This window comes from Danio rerio, chromosome 7 (assembly GCF_049306965.1).
Source record: "Danio rerio strain Tuebingen ecotype United States chromosome 7, GRCz12tu, whole genome shotgun sequence".
Taxonomy (NCBI): Eukaryota; Metazoa; Chordata; class Actinopteri; order Cypriniformes; family Danionidae; genus Danio; species Danio rerio.
The window spans coordinates 15,818,702-15,835,731 of record NC_133182.1 but is presented as its reverse complement, the minus strand read 5'-3'; the positions used below and the strand labels follow the sequence as shown (position 1 = coordinate 15,835,731).

The following is a 17,030-nucleotide window of genomic DNA, read 5'->3' as shown; positions in this document are numbered from 1 at the left end:
AAATAAAAGATTTTAAAAAAGAATGCAAACTTATTACTTTTTTTCACAACTTTCTTTGCTTGTCTTCCCCAAGGGTGCTTCCAAATAACTTTGACCAACACTATAGTTTTACAACTTCTCTCTCTAGAATATATATATATATGCAACCCACTAATATATATATATATATATATATATATATATATATATATATATATATATATATATATATATATATATATATATATATATATATATATATATATATATATATATATTAGTAGGTTGTTCACCCAAAAATTTAAACTTACTCATTATATATTCTCCCTTGTGGTTCCAAACCTTTATGAGTTTCTTATTTCTGTTGAACACGAAAGAAGATGGTTTGAAGAAAGCTTTAAACCTGTAACCATTGACTTACATTTTAGAAAAAAACAAATACTACGGAAGTCAATGGTTACAGGTTTTCAGCTTTGTTTAAAATATCTTCTTTTTTCATTCAATCATTTTCCTTCAGCTTAGTCCCTTTATTCATCTGGGATCGCCACAGTTGAATTAACCGCCAACTTATCCAGCATATATTTTACACAGCAGATGCCCTTCCAGCTGCAACCCAGTACTGGAAAACACCATACACAATCATTCACAGACATACACTATGGCCAATTTAGTTCATCCAATTCACCTATGCTGCATGTCTTTGGACTGTGGGGGAAACCAGAGCACCTGGGGGAAACCCACTGTCTTAGCCGGGACTCATACCAGCAGTCTTTTTGCTGTGAGGCGACAGTGCTAACCACTGAGACACCGAATTGCCATCTTTTTTAGTTTTGTGTGAACTATCCCTTTAAAAGTGAAATATGCATTTTATTCTAGTGTTTTTTCAGTCTGCAATAAATAACTTAAACTAAATGTAAACCCAAACATGCTGTCACTAGTGTAGTTTTTAAGCCAGAATGCGTCAAAAAAGTTCACATTAATTAATTCACAAATTAATAAATATTTCCATATGTTGTAAATTTGCATCAGCTCATGTAATGTACTGTGGGAATAACTTGCTGCCAGTGTCGCCTCTAATTCCCTTTTGCAAACAGGCCAGCATGAAATTTGTCGTTCATTATTTGCATAATATGCTAACACATGCCATGTTTCCAGCCCAAACTGAGAGCCACAGCTCTGTTATGAAACTAGCCCAAGGGAAATGGCCTTTTATTTTACTAATGAATTGTTAATGTATTTAAATTATACTTGCTCTGTCAATTTGAATCAGCTCAATATGATGATATTAATGAAACGTAGTTGTATCTGACACAATCATGTAAATCTTTTAATATGTAATGATGCCTAGCTTTTTTTGACTTCCTCTGCGTTGTCTTTTCTTGGTTATTTGACATGATGTTTTTGCAAATACATTTTGCAAATGCACTAAAGTACAGTGTGAAAGATCCTTTAAAAATGAACACAAAGGCAATTAGGGCAGCGCAGTGGGTAGTGCACTCGCCTCACAGCAGGAAGGTCGCTGGTTCGAGCCTCGGTTGAGTCAGTTTGCATTTCTGTGTGGAGTTTGCATGTTCTCCCCATATTTGTGTGGGTTTCCTCTGGGTGCTCCGGTTTTTGTCCAAAAACATGCGGTACAGGTGAATTGAGTGAACTAATTGTCCATAGAGTATGTGTGTGGATTAGTGTGTATGGGTGTTTCCCAGTGATGGGTTGCATAAATGAACAAAGGCAATTATATGAAATTGAAAGTGTTAGTGATCAACCAATCAAAAATGCATATGCAGAACTGTTTGCCAAGGCTGTAGACTAATGGTAATAATGTTATAAATAATATAATTTTTCTTTCAAAGGTCAATGGTTTCGATGCACCCTTTAGACGCACTCCCGCCCTCCCGGTGCACACAGTAGAAATGATCTCACGCTGTAGTGGTGAGAGTTGTGCGTGGCTTTCAGTGCAACGTAAACAAAAGATACGTTAGAGTAATTATTACAAATTAATAAAAGGATCATGTATGTATGAACACAGATAATAACAACAGTTCATTAAAATTCTTAGCTACTATATTACTTAAATTAACATTAGACAAATATTATTTTTTTATTTATTCTTTTTTTTATGTCATTTATTAAAGTTATCACTCCCCTGCTGAAAAATCCAGCTTAAACCAGCCTAGGCTGGTTGGCTGGTTTTAGCTGGTCAACCAGGCTGGTTTTAGAGGGGTTTTGGCCACTTCCAGGCTGGTTTCCAGCCATTTCCAGCCTGGTTTTATCTGGTCAGGCTGGAAAATGACCAGCTAAATCCAGCTAAAACCAGCTTGACCAGCCTAGCCAGGCTGGGAGCCCAGCCAAAACCAGCTATGTCCAGCTTAAACCAGGCTGGTCAAGCTGGTTTTAGCTGGATTTAGCTGGTCATTTTCCAGCCTGACCAGCTAAAACCAGGCTGGAAAGGGCTGGAAACCAGCCTGGAAGTGGCCAAAACCCCTCTAAAACCAGCCTGGTCGACCAGCTAAAACCAGCCAACCAGCCTAGGCTGGTTTAAGCTGGATTTTTTAGCAGGGATGTTTAAATCAATAACTTTTTCATTTATTAATTTAATTTTATTTAAAGTCCAAAAAGAGAAATGGACTATTGTTTGTTTTTATTAATCTTTTGGGTTGAATTTGGTTACTGAGCAGCAATAAACAACACTTCAAAATATAAACATGCGATTTTCTAAACTAGTGGTATTTTTAATTTAATAAATGCATAATACTGGTGATAACCGTGAAACCATGAATATTCTTCAGACTCATCAAACCAAAATCTATAATTGTCGCATCCCTAATTGTTACGCAGTTTAAAACATAACATATGAATGTGTCTGAATGTAGAAAAAGCCTACTTAAGCAATGCACTGCTTCTGTTGTGCTTTGAAATGCAACATTTGAATATGTTTGTAAAAAAGCCACATTGTTCAATGCAGTCATGTGATGTGATGTAGTTTCAAAATACAACATATTACCGTTTTAATGTAGAAAAAGCCAATGTAATTGTCTTAAGGAGCAAAAATACAGCATATGGGTTCCTATTGCCTGTTGTGTCATCACTTATATTGCAAGTCATATTTCTCCACCCCCTCATTTGGCATGCTTTTCTAAACTGGTCCCCATGACAAACTAATTAAGTAGCCCTGGCATACATTCAACGAGATACTGGAAATATTCCCCATTTATTTTGGTCTATATTGACATGATAGCATCACACAGGTGGTGCAGATATGTCGGCTGAACATCCATGATGTGAATCTCCCGTTCCACTAAATCACAAAGGTGCTCTATTGTATGGATGCCATTTGAGTACAGTGAACTCATTGTCATGCTCAAGAAACCAGTCTGAGATGATTTGCGCTTTATAATATGTTATCCTGCTGGAAGTAGCCATCAAAAGATGAGTATACTGTGGTCATAAAGGGATGGACATAGTCAGCAACAATACTCAGGTAGGCTGTGGGGTTGACACGATGCTCAATTGGTACGATTGGGTTCAAAGTGTGCCAAGAAAATATCCCCCACACCATTACACCACCACCAGCCTGAACCGTTGATACAAGGCAGGATGGGTCTATGCTTTTATGTTGTTGGCGGCAAATTCTGACCCTGCCATCTGAATGTCGCAGCAGAAATCGAGACTCATCAGACCAGGAAACGTTTTTACAATCTACTTTTGTCCAATTTTGGTGAGCCTGTGTGAATTGAAGCCTCAGTTTCCTGTTCTTAGCTGACAGGAGTGTCAACCAGTCAGAGATGCTCTTCTGCTTACCTTGGTTTTAGCGAGTGGTTATTTGAGTTACTGTTGCCTTTCTATCAGGTGGAACCAGTCTGGCCATTCTCCTCTGACCTCTGGCATTAAAAAGGCATTTGCGCCCACAGAACTGCCCCTCACTGGATATTGTCTCTTTCTCAGACCATTCTCTGTAGACCCTAGAGATGGTTGTGCATGAAAATCCCAGTAGATCAGCAGTTTCTAAAATACATAGACCTGCCCGTCTGGCACTAACAACCATGCCATGTTCAAAGTGACTTAAATCAACTTTCTTCCCCATTCTGATGCTCGGGTTGAATGCAGCAGATTGTCTTGACCATGTCTACATGCCTAAATGCATTGAGCTGCTGCCATGTGATTGGCTGATTAGAAATTTGCGTTAAGCAGTTGAACAGGTGTACCTAATAAAGTGGCCTGTGAGTGTGGGCAAAGAGGATATATTCTTAAAGTTTGTTTCAGTAATTTCATGACTTTAAAATTTACTCAATATTTTTTAAGTGTAAAATAGTTCCACCAAAACAATTGAGTAGATCATAGAAATACTTAAAAATTCTCAGTATCGCTGGATTTATTAGAGTAACATGTTACTCTTTAACTTAATAAAATATTATTATGTCATTCAGAGATTTATTTGTTTAATTATAATTTCTTTACTTTTCTTAAGTTAAAACATGTTGTGTTGTCTATGAGTATAAACAAGTCTGAAAAGATAGTTAATTTTTCTAATAAAAAAATCATCAAAAACCTTCCCAGTGTTGAGTTGCAGGTTGAAGAGCATCCGCTGCATAAAACATATGCTGAATAAGTTGGCGGTTCATTCTGCGGTGGCAACCCCAGATTAATAAAGGGACTAAGCTGAAAAGAAAATGAATAAATGAATCACTGAAAACATTATTCATATATTATATATTATTTACGTTTTTAAGAAGTAGTTTTAGTTTAAAATGTAAAAGTAGTTTGTATTAATGCCATAACTATATTGTAATTTCGAGCATTTTTGCATAAAAATAACTATTTATCAAAGATTTCCACACTTTTATTCTACAGCTGTATGATGCAAATATGTCCATCTTTTAAATCTCTGGAAAATAACTCCCTAATAATAATACCACATAATTTTAGCTTTGGGCTTACATTCTAATACCATCATGTTGCATTCAGCCGCTATGGCATTCCTAAAATAAAATGCATCCAAGGCGCTTCTGCGTGTCATCTTGCAACGTGGCGTCCACGCCCATCTCGAGTTACAGACAGCCCCAAGCCCAATAGCAGAGCTTCTAACATTCCACTTTTCTTTGCTAGCCAGTCAATGATTGGCTGTCCGCTGACACGCATCCATTCGGTGTTTGGTTGTGGCGTTTAGTGATCCGCCGGGCATGTTTGAATCGAAAATGAAAAGATCCGACTTGTGTTCTGGAGACTGGGATTGTTTCGCTCCCAGTTGATAACAATTGAAAGGTGTTCTTCTGGCAGCTGCAGTTTCTTGTGATTTTGGCGATATATGATAACGCCTAACAGTTTTTGAGGTCCCTCTTTGAATTACGTCCTTTTAAAAATGGAGGTTTCGACCTATTTGTGGCTTTTGTCGCTCTGCACGAGTCTTGTGCAAGGAAAACCCACTCTCAGGAAAGAAAGAGTTCACCACGAGCCCGAACTGAGCAGACAAACACACGAAGACAACCAGAGTTATCAATACGACCACGAGGCCTTTCTGGGCAAAGAGGAGGCCACCACATTTGACCAGCTCACCCCGGAGGAAAGCAAAGCCAGATTAGGGTAAGATTTGAGGGTTTTTGTCACACAAAAACGTACCTTTACTTCAGCATTACCTCTGTATGTGGTTTAGAGACAGATACAACTGCTCAAAATGGCCAAAAAGACAAGTTAGTTTTATAATCTAGATTAAAACGTGTCTTATTATTGGAAATTAAGGATATGTATATTCACATACTGACTGAATTTTTATAGTTAAATCTAATGAAGTTTTCTTGTCATCAAGCAAACTGACTATAGTATTAAAGTTTTTATTACTTAAATTTAGTTGAAACCTGATTAGCATATTCAAACAAGTTAAATCAACATTACATTTACATTACATTACATTTTAAACAGTGTGTTGTTGTTTATAGTTTTTTTATTTGCTACTACTATATGTGATCATAGACAACAAAACCTTCTGAACAAGTCTTTTGTTGCACGGTTATATTTTTGGCAATAGATAAAAATACTTTATACTGGTCATGATTAGATTTCTCCTTATAGACCAAAAGTAAATCATTAGGATATTAAGTTAAGATCATGTTCCATGAAGACATTTTGCATTTTCTACATTAAAAATACATTTCTATACATCAAAAATTCATTTTAGATTAGTAATATGCATTGCTAATAACTTAATTTGTACAGGTTTTCACAGTATTTAGATTTTTTGAACTCTTAGTTTTCAGATTTCCATAGTTATATCTCGGCCAAATGTTGTCATTGTAACAAACCATCAGCAAAAGGTTATTTATTCACCTTTCAGAGAATTCATAAATGTTAATTTTTTTTTTTAAAATTGTCAATTATGACTGGTTTTGTGGTCCAAAGTCACATATACTATTTAAGAAAAACATGTACAGTAACGAATTAGTAAATATAAATACATGTAGTATAAAGTTATGTAAAGGAATGTATCAACAAATGTGAATACAAATACTCCAAATAAATCCAAAGAAAGTCTTTAGTTTATTTTTATGGATTTTCCTGTCTCATGACGATAAAATGCCCTCCAGTGTGGTGGTTGCCACACTGCCATGTCAACAGTATCTGGGTTATGGTGCCAACGTAACTCGTTGTCCAGCTCACCATGGGGTGAAATGGGCGTAAACATGAAGGCATTCCCCCAGATCTCCTCTCCTGGCTTTCTGAGTGGGAGGAGGGCTCACTGCACTTCACAACGTGGCATCAGGGATAAAAATAATTTGCTGTTGACAGCCTTGTAGTAACTTGAATTTCAGTTCCTGTCAAGAACATGTCTTTGGGTCGTATTTCAACTTAAATTGAAAGAAGAACCTGCTTAAAGGCAAGAAGAGGAAACTAGATTATATTTTTATTCACCAAGGAGAGTGAAATGAATTTTGGTTGTAAAATCTGATCAATTTTTATTAGAAATGTAATTATAGGGTGTGTTAATTATCTATATCTTTCTAGTGTGTGTGTATATTTATGATGTTTGTGCTGCTGATTATTAACTGTCAAACTAAAATTAAAAAATATATTTTTTTTTTTCTCTTGCAAACTGGATTGAAAATGCCCAGAGGTTTCCTTTAATGTTGTGAAAACAGTAAAAATAAAAGTTAAAATAATTGAGTAGATCATAGTAAGACTTTTTACAGTGTACAGCTATGGAAAAAATAAAGAATCTAATTATAAATTGCCAATTTATCTGGATTAATCAAAGTCAAAAAGTCAAAAGTTAAAATATTTATCTTTTTGTTCAATTTTAAACTTGATCCTCTTATTTTTACATTGCAGACCATCAAATCCTATAATGTTTGTAGGAATGATGCATATGTTTGGGAACACTTTAATTCATTAATACTATATTGTAATTAAATCAAGTCTAGTTAATTTGAGCTTTATTGTCATTCTGCTACATGTGTGGACATACAGAGGAACAAAATGTTGTTTCGTAGGACCACAGTGCTACATAAATTTATCATAAATACAAACACAACACTGGACATACGAGCTATTTTTAAAAACCTATGCATAACTAACATATACTAAGGGTGCAACGGATATCGGTTGATCCATAATCCTTACGGATCACAACCCACAGTTCATAATGCATGTGACTCGCGGATTAATAACTTTTTTTGAAATCGTAGGTTAATCCAACATTTACAGTATAACAATCACAGAGAAATCGGCTCCCATGTCTTTCAAATCATATGTATGTAAGCATTTTGGCCTCCTTGTAAAATATAATGATGACGGAAAAATTTGTTTGACCTAAATGCTTTCTTAGGCTATTAATTAAAGGTGTTTTCTGTAACTGTTTGTTTAGCCTGCATTAATTCATTCAGTTTAAGCTGCACAATAAAATGTTAAAAGATCGTTCAAACCCAAGAAACATGAATGATAGTGATTTGCAAATGTTTATTGATCCTTATAAGCGCTGCATTCAAATCTGCGTTTGATCGAGAGATTCAGTTTTACACTTTTTCAGTTCATTACAAACAATTAAATAACACAAAAGTTCTGGGAGAACAGTTAATAGTTCGGATATAAACACTGATGTTAATGGTAAAGATTAAAATCACTGTTTAATGAAACGTGACGCTGGTGAATTTTACAGTGTGTAGTAAATAGATGGCGACAAACAACCATCAAAATGATGTCACTGACTAGGTTTTTAAAAATGATCCACCTATAATGAAACATGAAATTTTATGTGTGAATTGTTGAATCATTAATTGAAGATACATATGATCTGTTGTAATGTTAGATTTCTATATTTAGCATTTTCAGCAACAGTAGCAAAGATAATTTTTCATATAGAATATTTTCTTTTTTCAGCTGGTTCTTTCCTGATTTTTTTATTTTTTTTATTAAAATTACAGGTTCCAAGTTATGTTTGTTAAAAGCAATGGTTTTTACACTAATATTTTTGTATAAATGAAAAACAAATGACATTGGTTTTTGAGTCAGATCAACCATTTTTCGGATCAGCAAAAAAAACAATAGTGTGAGAACCGTGAGATTTGTGATCCGTTACACCTATACCATATAATGTATTATCCTTAACTACACACATAAGCCAGGCTATACAAGTACTTTTACATGAGACTGAACAATGTTGTGCAGGATATGGTGTAAATAAATACACTAAAGACATCTTAAAATAAATTGTTACCCTTATTTTCTTTCATTCTTGACTTGACAAAACATAAAAAGCCAAATCATAATATAATTCTTATTTGAAATTAATAATACACATTTATTATCTAATCGTGACTAGATCAAATAACCAAAATAAGATGGTAATTTTTACATAAATAAGTAATTACGACAGGCCTGTTGTGCAATATACTCTGGCCATGTTTTCAAAGGATCCACCCTGTCTGAGCTGAAAAGCCGGAGATTTCTATGAAAACCTCATTCAAAGTGTGTTCTGAGCAAGTTGAATTGTATTAACTCTTTCAATTCTATGCATTTTTTTTTTTAAATGTCTTAGGAAAATTGTTGAGCGTATCGACAGCAATGTTGATGGATTTATCACCACTGATGAACTCAAAGCCTGGATCAAAAGAGTTCAGAAGCGCTACGTTTATGAGAACGTTGCAAAAGTCTGGACTGACTATGACCTGAACAAAGACAACAAGATCTCTTGGGATGAATACAAGCAGGCGACTTACGGTTACTACCTCGGTAAGACAAGCTGTATCTGAAACCGTCAATTTAGATATTTCAGGTTTGAAGTTTGATATTCATCCAGTGTTTATATGAGATTCATTGTGTCCTTTTTTCCCAGCCAACCCAGAGGAGTTTGAAGATGCTACAGATCAGTTTAGCTTCAAGAAGATGCTTCCACGAGATGAACGCAGGTTTAAAACCGCAGACCTCGATGGCAATTTGGCTGCAGACAAAGAGGAGTTCACTGCTTTCCTCCACCCAGAGGAGTTCGCTCACATGCAGGAAATTGTGGTTCTTGTGAGTATGTTTATGATTATGGTGTTGTAGACAGTGGTAGTTACTGTCAGTTTAATTATGAAGACTACTTAAAACAACCATCATGATATTTCTAGAAATAATATAGATCTGTCTCCTCTGCTTTACCAGGAAACTCTGGAAGACATTGACAAAAATGGCGATGGTCATGTCGATGAAGATGAATACATTGGTAGGTGCTGATGTATTTTTGTGTGACCAATAGAATGCACCATAAAAATTTGGTGTGGTTTGCGTTCAAGCTGCCATTTTTGCTAGTGAACTAGAAACAAAAGCACCCATGTGCTAAAGTCAAACGTTAATTGGATAGAAATGCTTGCAATCCTGTGGTGTATGCCGTAGGGTTTCACGTTTTACTGGTATTACTGTGATACTATGGCTTCAAAATACTGGCCATGCCATTGTAGTTTTTAAACAGTAATATTCTCATTAATGGTAGCGTCAACGGTAGGGGTGTCAAAATTAATCGTTTCTTCGGTGCACTGCGATGCAGACGTGGACGATTCGGTATCGGTTCAGTAATAATCATAACCTGTTTTTACTGACGTCATTTACCTCATATGCGCTCTGTCGCGAGGGAGGCGATCACGAGTATTTACAGTGCTTAAACTACTTAAAACTCATAAACTGTGCATAATTTCACTGTGTGTGTTTGCTGGATCAGTTTTTTACTGATATATACAACAATAGCCCCTATTTCACTGAGATCGAGAGAATGAAAGTAGCCTACTCAATTTCTCTCTCTCTCGCTCTCTCTCTTTCTCACACACACACACACACAGTGGCCCATTTGACCTGCTGGCGTGGCTTTTCTTCTCTTCTCGGCTGTTTTACTTTTGCATACAGAAACGAGCGCGTGTCTGCAGAGTTTTCTCCACTGTGTCTATCATACATCAGCTGTGAGATCGCCGCTGCCGCCTGCCGCTTATCAGTATCACTCATCTGTGAAGAACGCAGCGCGCAAGAGCCAATCGCAACCGTTTTTTTTTGAGGGTGTGACCAATCAAAGAGGTGTAAGAGAACTAGACAAGGATCAGAAAGTGAGCTGGATATTTATATTTGTTCATATTATTTGCTAAATGCTCGTTTTGTTTAAAGGTACAGTTTATATTTCTGACTGTTTGTATTAAATGACAAAATTGTATTACAAATAGTATATAAATATAAATATATTCATACATTTTATTACAAGAAATGCTGCTGTGAAGAAATATAAAACTGTGTATGGAAAGCATCGTCAATGCACCGTGATCCACCGAAATATCGAATTGAGCTGAATCGATGGCATGATAATCGTAACCGAACCGAACCGTGAGACTAGTGTAGGTTCACAGCTCTAGTCAACGGAATTGCTAGCTGCAGAAGTTGGGATCGCTTTATATACCCCAGCTCACAGTAGCCAGAAAGTAGCCAATTTCATTGGCTTTTGCTGCTATGAAGATTGCTTCAACACTAAGCTTCAGACTTCATGCTCTCTGTCAAGCACTGTCACCGATGCCCTTTGTGAATGTGCGGTTACACTGGTTCTTCTCTTTCCTCGTGTGAACGCTATTTTTAGGTGCGTTCACTTAAATCACGGCTGCAGTCTACGGTCAATGAGATTAACTGAGTGCAGGCGGAGTTGAAACGAGAACCGTCAATTCAGACACTTATAATACATAATTGTAGTATTAAAACATAGAAAATATAGTATTTCTGACAATTTTCTTCATTTTGTATAATGAATTTTGAGTTAATACAGTACTGCGATATTACTTTGTATCATGATACTTCACCTGGCTTAGTATCGTGACATGAATTTATGGTGTTGTATTAATCCTACTATGCTGTGCTGTCCGAAGAGTTCGACACAGTCCAAACCCTTGCTGTAGCTATGATGACCGTTTACACATCACATCTTTAGTTCACACAATTTTTTTATTTCAAATGTAGACATGCACAAGTAGACTAGGACAAAGTCATGAAGTGTGTATTATACACATTTCATATATAACGGTAGACTAGTTACCTCAGACAGACACAAAACAGCAAAGCACAGCAATGCCTTTTTTCTGTCCTCTTTCTAAATAAAACAAGTATGAAAGCTAGAGCTGGGGCATAAACTGGGATTTGTAAGTGATGGTTCATTGAAGATTGCTGCTAACAGTTGCTTGGCAATAGCATATGTCAAGGGTCAAACTACGGGATATTCTTGCAGATTAACGCAGAAGTTTATCATAGGAATTTTATCGACCCATTTTTCCACAGTTGGCATTAAGGAACAAATAAACACTCTCTGACTAACAAGCAGCAGCTAAATGTGTCTGGAAAATGATTCAAAGGGCTTTTATTTTCATAAACGGTGCAGATATAAATGTCATCCATATAAGCATGTTCTGATTGGCCGGAGTAGACATCGAACGAATTTACAGGGATTTTCTAAAAGGGCCTGTTCACATGATCTCATTCTGAAAAATTGATGGTAATTGTTCTAAAAAGTCTGCATGTGTGAAAGCGGCTTATAACTCCAAGTAAAAACATTTTTCTATTGTTTTCAGCGGACATGTTTGCACATGAAGATGCTGGTCCAGAGCCAGACTGGGTAAGGACTGAGAGAGACCAATTTTCAGATTTCAGAGATCTGAACAAAGATGGGAAGATGGACCTAGAAGAGATTCGTCACTGGATCCTGCCACAGGACTATGATCACGCACAGGCAGAAGCCAGACATCTGGTGTACGAGTCAGACACAGACAAAGTAAGAACGGGCTAGGATACTGTTAAGAATGGTTTCCAAAACAACCTTGTAGGATGTAACGATTCACAATAATAATCTCACGATTTAGTGACGTTATTTATACAAAATTATCTGACATTTAGGGTGAACACAAAAGCCCTTTAATTTTTTTTCTAAAATGCTGCACAATTTTTACAAAATAAAATCTTTTCTGCAGTACCTCAAAAAAATTCTTTAATATGAACAAACTAAAACTTTTGACTGTGCAGTTACATTACAAATTTAAAAAGAATTCCAAATAAAAAATAAACAATACAAATTAAAGAAGGCACTTTTAATTTAAATTTTTTTTATTAATAAATATGCGTAAACTAATTACTGAAATATGCGGAAACTAAATTTAAAAAGAAAGGGTAAAAAAGAAATCTGAAATGTATTCATACTTTCGCTATGAAAACACTAGCTATGTTTCCGTTTTAAAATGCAAATTAATTTTATGCGCAAAACTAGATTATCGCATAAAAGACATGCTAATAAAGCTGCGTTTCCATCCAACAAGTCTAAGCATCACTTCCTGGGGTCCGTTCTTCGTACCTCGCTTAAATGATCTAAGATTATTTGGCAGATCCTGGATCTTTTAATCTTGATAACTGATCTCTTGCTAATTTGGTTCTTCAAACAACTTCGCGAACCAGATTAGAATGTCTGGATGAACTGATCTGAGATCGCTGCGTGTGTTGTGAAGGACAGATCTATTGATCCTCGAAATCATGATCAGCAATGCAATGATTGGCTGACGGCACAGCAGCGTAATGACATCATCTGATTAATATTCAATTATCCATGTGAGCAAAATTACTTCAAATTAGCAGTAAACGGTTTGTTTAATATGACACACAAGAACTTTCCACATTTGTTGTGAGCTGCAGGCTTTACACTTTCATTTGTCAAGACGAGTATTCATCATGCATTTCAATGCAAATCAATGTATTTAGTTCTACATTTAGAAAAGATTTTCTTTATAATAGTATCCGTTTTTTAATCGGTGTAAAGAATAACTGGTTGTTTACAAAAGCATTTTCATATTGGTAAAGGTGTCTGCAACTTTTGTGAAGCATCAATCACTGGCATTTTAACTATCAAAACATGTTTATGACTGCATAAATGTATTATTGCTTTTAAAAAAAGTCACATATTGTGCATTTCTATTATACACAATTTGTACTAAGCGATCTAAAAAGTTCATACCAATAAGTTTTCTCTTTGCACCACCAGATGGCAGTCTTTGTTCATTTCGAGGGTGCAGATTGCATACGTTTTATTAATATGTATAACTTTATTTATTTTATTAATGACTTTAACTTTATATATATAGTTAAAAAATATGTACCATTTTCCCAAGTGTATATAACTACTACTGTAAGAAAATATCAGAATTCGTAACATACTTACTGTATTATCTTTGCTTGAACTGAGCCGATCTAATCCTGTTTATATGAATTGAACCTGCTCCCGATCAGGCTTGACCTAGCAGAACTGTTGCCATGACAACAACTCTCGGATCAGCTTTGAAGAACGAAACGATCCTGGATCATGTCAAATCGTCAATATCCAAATCCAGCTAACTGAGTAATCCACGTACGAAGAACGGACCCCTGATTAACTGGCGCCAAATATCAACAGTAAAAACAGAATATGCTGCAGTAGAAGCTGCGTGAATCTTCTTCATTTAATAAATCACTTGCGCTTCAGAAGGCAATCCTGACACACAGTGGCGTTTGAAGGTGTCAGATGCGGAGCACAGACGCTCTTGATTCTGGAGGTCATTAATAATATAATAACAGTAAGGCGTTGTAGAATGACCAAACAATATTTCAAATGTTTTACAATGTGCTCAGCCTGCTGGTTTGTCCATTCATGCACATTTTTATCATCACAAGAACTCTTAGAACAAAGTCACATGACCTTTTTTTTTAATGCACATACTAGAATTTGTTCGATAAAAATGTTTCCAACACAGTTTATGCACATCGTTTCTTATCGAGTAAAAGGTTTATCCTACAAGTAAATAGCCCCTTTCACACATACAGACCTTTCCGGAAAATTGCCGGCAATTTTCCGTAAAGCTTGTATGTGTGAACAGGTCCTTTTTGAAAATACCGGTAAATTCGTTCTGGCTATTTTCCGGAAAGAGAAGTTGTAACATTACCGGCAATTTGCCGGAATGCTGCGCTGTGTGAATGCAGAAGGAAGATTCCCGTAATAAGCGCGTGCACGTCTAGAACGTGCTGACGTGAGACGTCTGCTTTAGCCAATCACAACAGTCAGACGCATTTACGTCCGCGCGGTTTGTGAGGATAAAAGTCTTTGAATATTTTTCCAGACACATTTAGCTGCTAGAAGTTAGTCAGATCACGTTTATATGTTCTTCCTAATGCCAACTGTGTAAATAATCATCGATGAGATGCTTATGATAAGCCGTTGTTTGTTTACCTTCAAGCTTTGCGTGCGCCTATGAGCGCCTGTACACGCACATATTATGAACATCTCGACATGCGAAAGTGATCCTGCGAAAGTTGTTCACAATATTGATCATCCACAGAGTTTGTAATTTAGTCAAATGTTTACAAATACAAGCACAGCCGTTTAAAGCTCATTTGTGGTGAATGATGTCAGAATTTACCAGTATTTTGGAATGGATGTGTGAATGCTCTTTTCCGGAAAATTTCCGTAACGTCCTCGCCTGTGTGAACAGCGCTTTTTTCAATATACCGGTAAAGTCGTTCCGGAAATTTTCCAGAAATTTACCGGTATCACTGTGTGAAAGGGGCTAATGTCTTTTTGCAGTATTTGCACACCGTTTGTGTTTGTCTGGTGCACTTCACCGCTGTCATTTTACTAACCTCTTGCGAGCCACTGATGTGCAGGTAAAGCAAGTTTGCGTCTGTAAACACAGCGCTGACTCAGTTGAAAAAATGTATCTTGATTCATTCAACATTTGCACCGTTTTGAATCGTCACAATGTTGTGAGCAGTGTTTCAGCATAGAAGAGCGATTTCTACAAGTTTATGCAAGACTGAAGGCTAGAGTGTTGATGCAAAAAAATAGTATTGCATACTAGTGTTGTTTATGAAGTTTAGACAACTGTATTGTTTTCAAACATGTGCAATTTGAAATATATTTTCCAAAAGTATATTTTTTAAGGCCATTGCAAATTAACAAATGCATAAAGAGAGAGTTTTTTAGCCGACAGTTATTAGCCAAAGTGTTCTGTAAATGCCCTCTGAAATAGTACCTTTACTGAAATACGATTGTTTTACCAGCAATATCAAGCAATAAAAGATTGTTAAATTGAAGTGGCTGATGGTTGAGAAACATGCACACTTTTCATGACGGCTGTTCGTGTTTTTGTAGGACCAGATGTTGAGCAAAGAGGAGATACTTGAGAACTGGAACATGTTTGTTGGCAGCCAAGCCACCAACTACGGTGAAGACCTTACCAGGAACCACGATGAGCTCTGAGCCCAACTGACCTCTACCTGAAAACACAGGTATCCGAAACTCAAACTCCATGGCATCCTTCCTTTCAGAAGCCATGCAACTGACTGATGAACTGCAGCTCTACCTCACAGACTGGACATAGAGGACCACTGACTGATGGCCATAGTCCTGATACAATACAAGGAGATTCTCCTTCGCTCTATGTTCGTTTTGTGGGTGCTCAAGAAACTCTTGAGAGTCTGCTTGAGCTGCTACAGATTTCTGAGCCTTTCATCTCCAACGTGTTTCATTTTTAAATCGGTCCTAGTCCAAAGCTTGTACCTGTACAAGCAGTGCAGGTTTTTGTCTGATCAAATAGTCTATTTATTTGGAATTTGAATTGAATTTCTTGCTTTGAAATTACAATGCTTTTACTCCCTCAAACACAAGTCACTTCAAACACTACAAGTGTTGATAAACATAACATGAATACATGAATGTGTAATCACACTATTGATTATCAAAAAGTTCCCGCTGCTGGCCAATAATGAGTCTTATTTGTTTTGACACCATACATGTTTTAAACAGAGCTGCCTTTGATGCAATTTACCTTATGTCTTTATGTTTGCACATGTGGTCTATTTTTAGCTAATGTCCGTTAATATTAATCCCTATTTATACTATCCATTTCATGTCACTTTTTTAAAATTGGATAATTAAAGAGTCTATAAAGTGTGTTTTGTGTGTGTACCCTATCATTTACAAGTTTGTTGTTATGAAAGGAATGAACTTTTATTCAGTAAGCATGCATTCAATTGTCTAAAACACTCGAGCATTAAAATCAAGACATTAAATGTAAAGGAAATTAAGCTGTAATATTTTTTCACAATATTTCTGATTAAATAAATGCAACTTTGGTCTCTTCTGCTGAAAAAAACATGACCATGCATGTTTGAACAATATACTGGCATTTGTGTGTGACATTTGCAGTGGTGGTCAGTAAATACTGCTGGAATTTTTGTAAAAGTAGCAATTCTTTCATTAATTTTCTTGTCGGCTTAGTCCCTTTATTAATCTGGGGTCGCCACAGCGGTTTGAACCGCCAACTTATCCAGCAAGTTTTTATGCAGCGGATGCCCTTCCAGCCGCAACCCATCTCTGGGAAACATCCACACATACACACTACGAACAATTTAGCCTACCCAATTTACCTGTACCACATGTCTTTGCACTGTGGGGGAAACCGGAGCACCCGGAGGAAACCCACGCGAACGCAGGGAGAACATTCAAACTCCACACAGAAACACCAACTGAGGCGAGGATTGAACCAGCGACCCAG

General features: G+C 36.4%; 1 protein-coding gene across 2 annotated transcripts; it reads left to right on the top strand.

Moving 5' to 3' along the window:
• The first annotated feature begins 5,141 nt into the window (after window positions 1–5,141).
• Window positions 5,142–16,426, top strand: rcn1 (reticulocalbin 1, EF-hand calcium binding domain). Of its 2 annotated transcripts, none has more exons than XR_012383194.1 (6): window positions 5,142–5,556; window positions 9,002–9,195; window positions 9,299–9,477; window positions 9,607–9,667; window positions 12,033–14,275; window positions 15,039–16,426. XR_012383194.1 is itself a non-coding variant. In XM_686046.10 (6 exons), the coding sequence occupies exons 1-6, from the start codon at window positions 5,336–5,338 to the stop codon at window positions 15,731–15,733; spliced, it is 963 nt and encodes a 320-aa protein (XP_691138.1). In that variant the 5' UTR covers window positions 5,142–5,335; the 3' UTR covers window positions 15,734–16,426. The 2 variants fall into 2 exon arrangements, 1 of the variants encoding a protein (XP_691138.1); XM_686046.10 differs by having other exon boundaries at window positions 12,033–12,232; window positions 15,626–16,426.
• The last annotated feature ends 604 nt before the right edge of the window (window positions 16,427–17,030 follow it).

Excerpts from the sequence above, each read along its gene's own strand:
- rcn1 (XM_686046.10), top strand. The coding sequence starts at position 5,336 with ATGGAGGTTTCGACCTATTTGTGGCTTTTGTCGCTCTGCACGAGTCTT. Across the intron at positions 9,668-12,032 it reads CGATGAAGATGAATACATTG|CGGACATGTTTGCACATGAA; the intron begins GTAGGTGCTGAT and ends TATTGTTTTCAG. Across the intron at positions 12,233-15,625 it reads ACGAGTCAGACACAGACAAA|GACCAGATGTTGAGCAAAGA; the intron begins GTAAGAACGGGC and ends GTGTTTTTGTAG.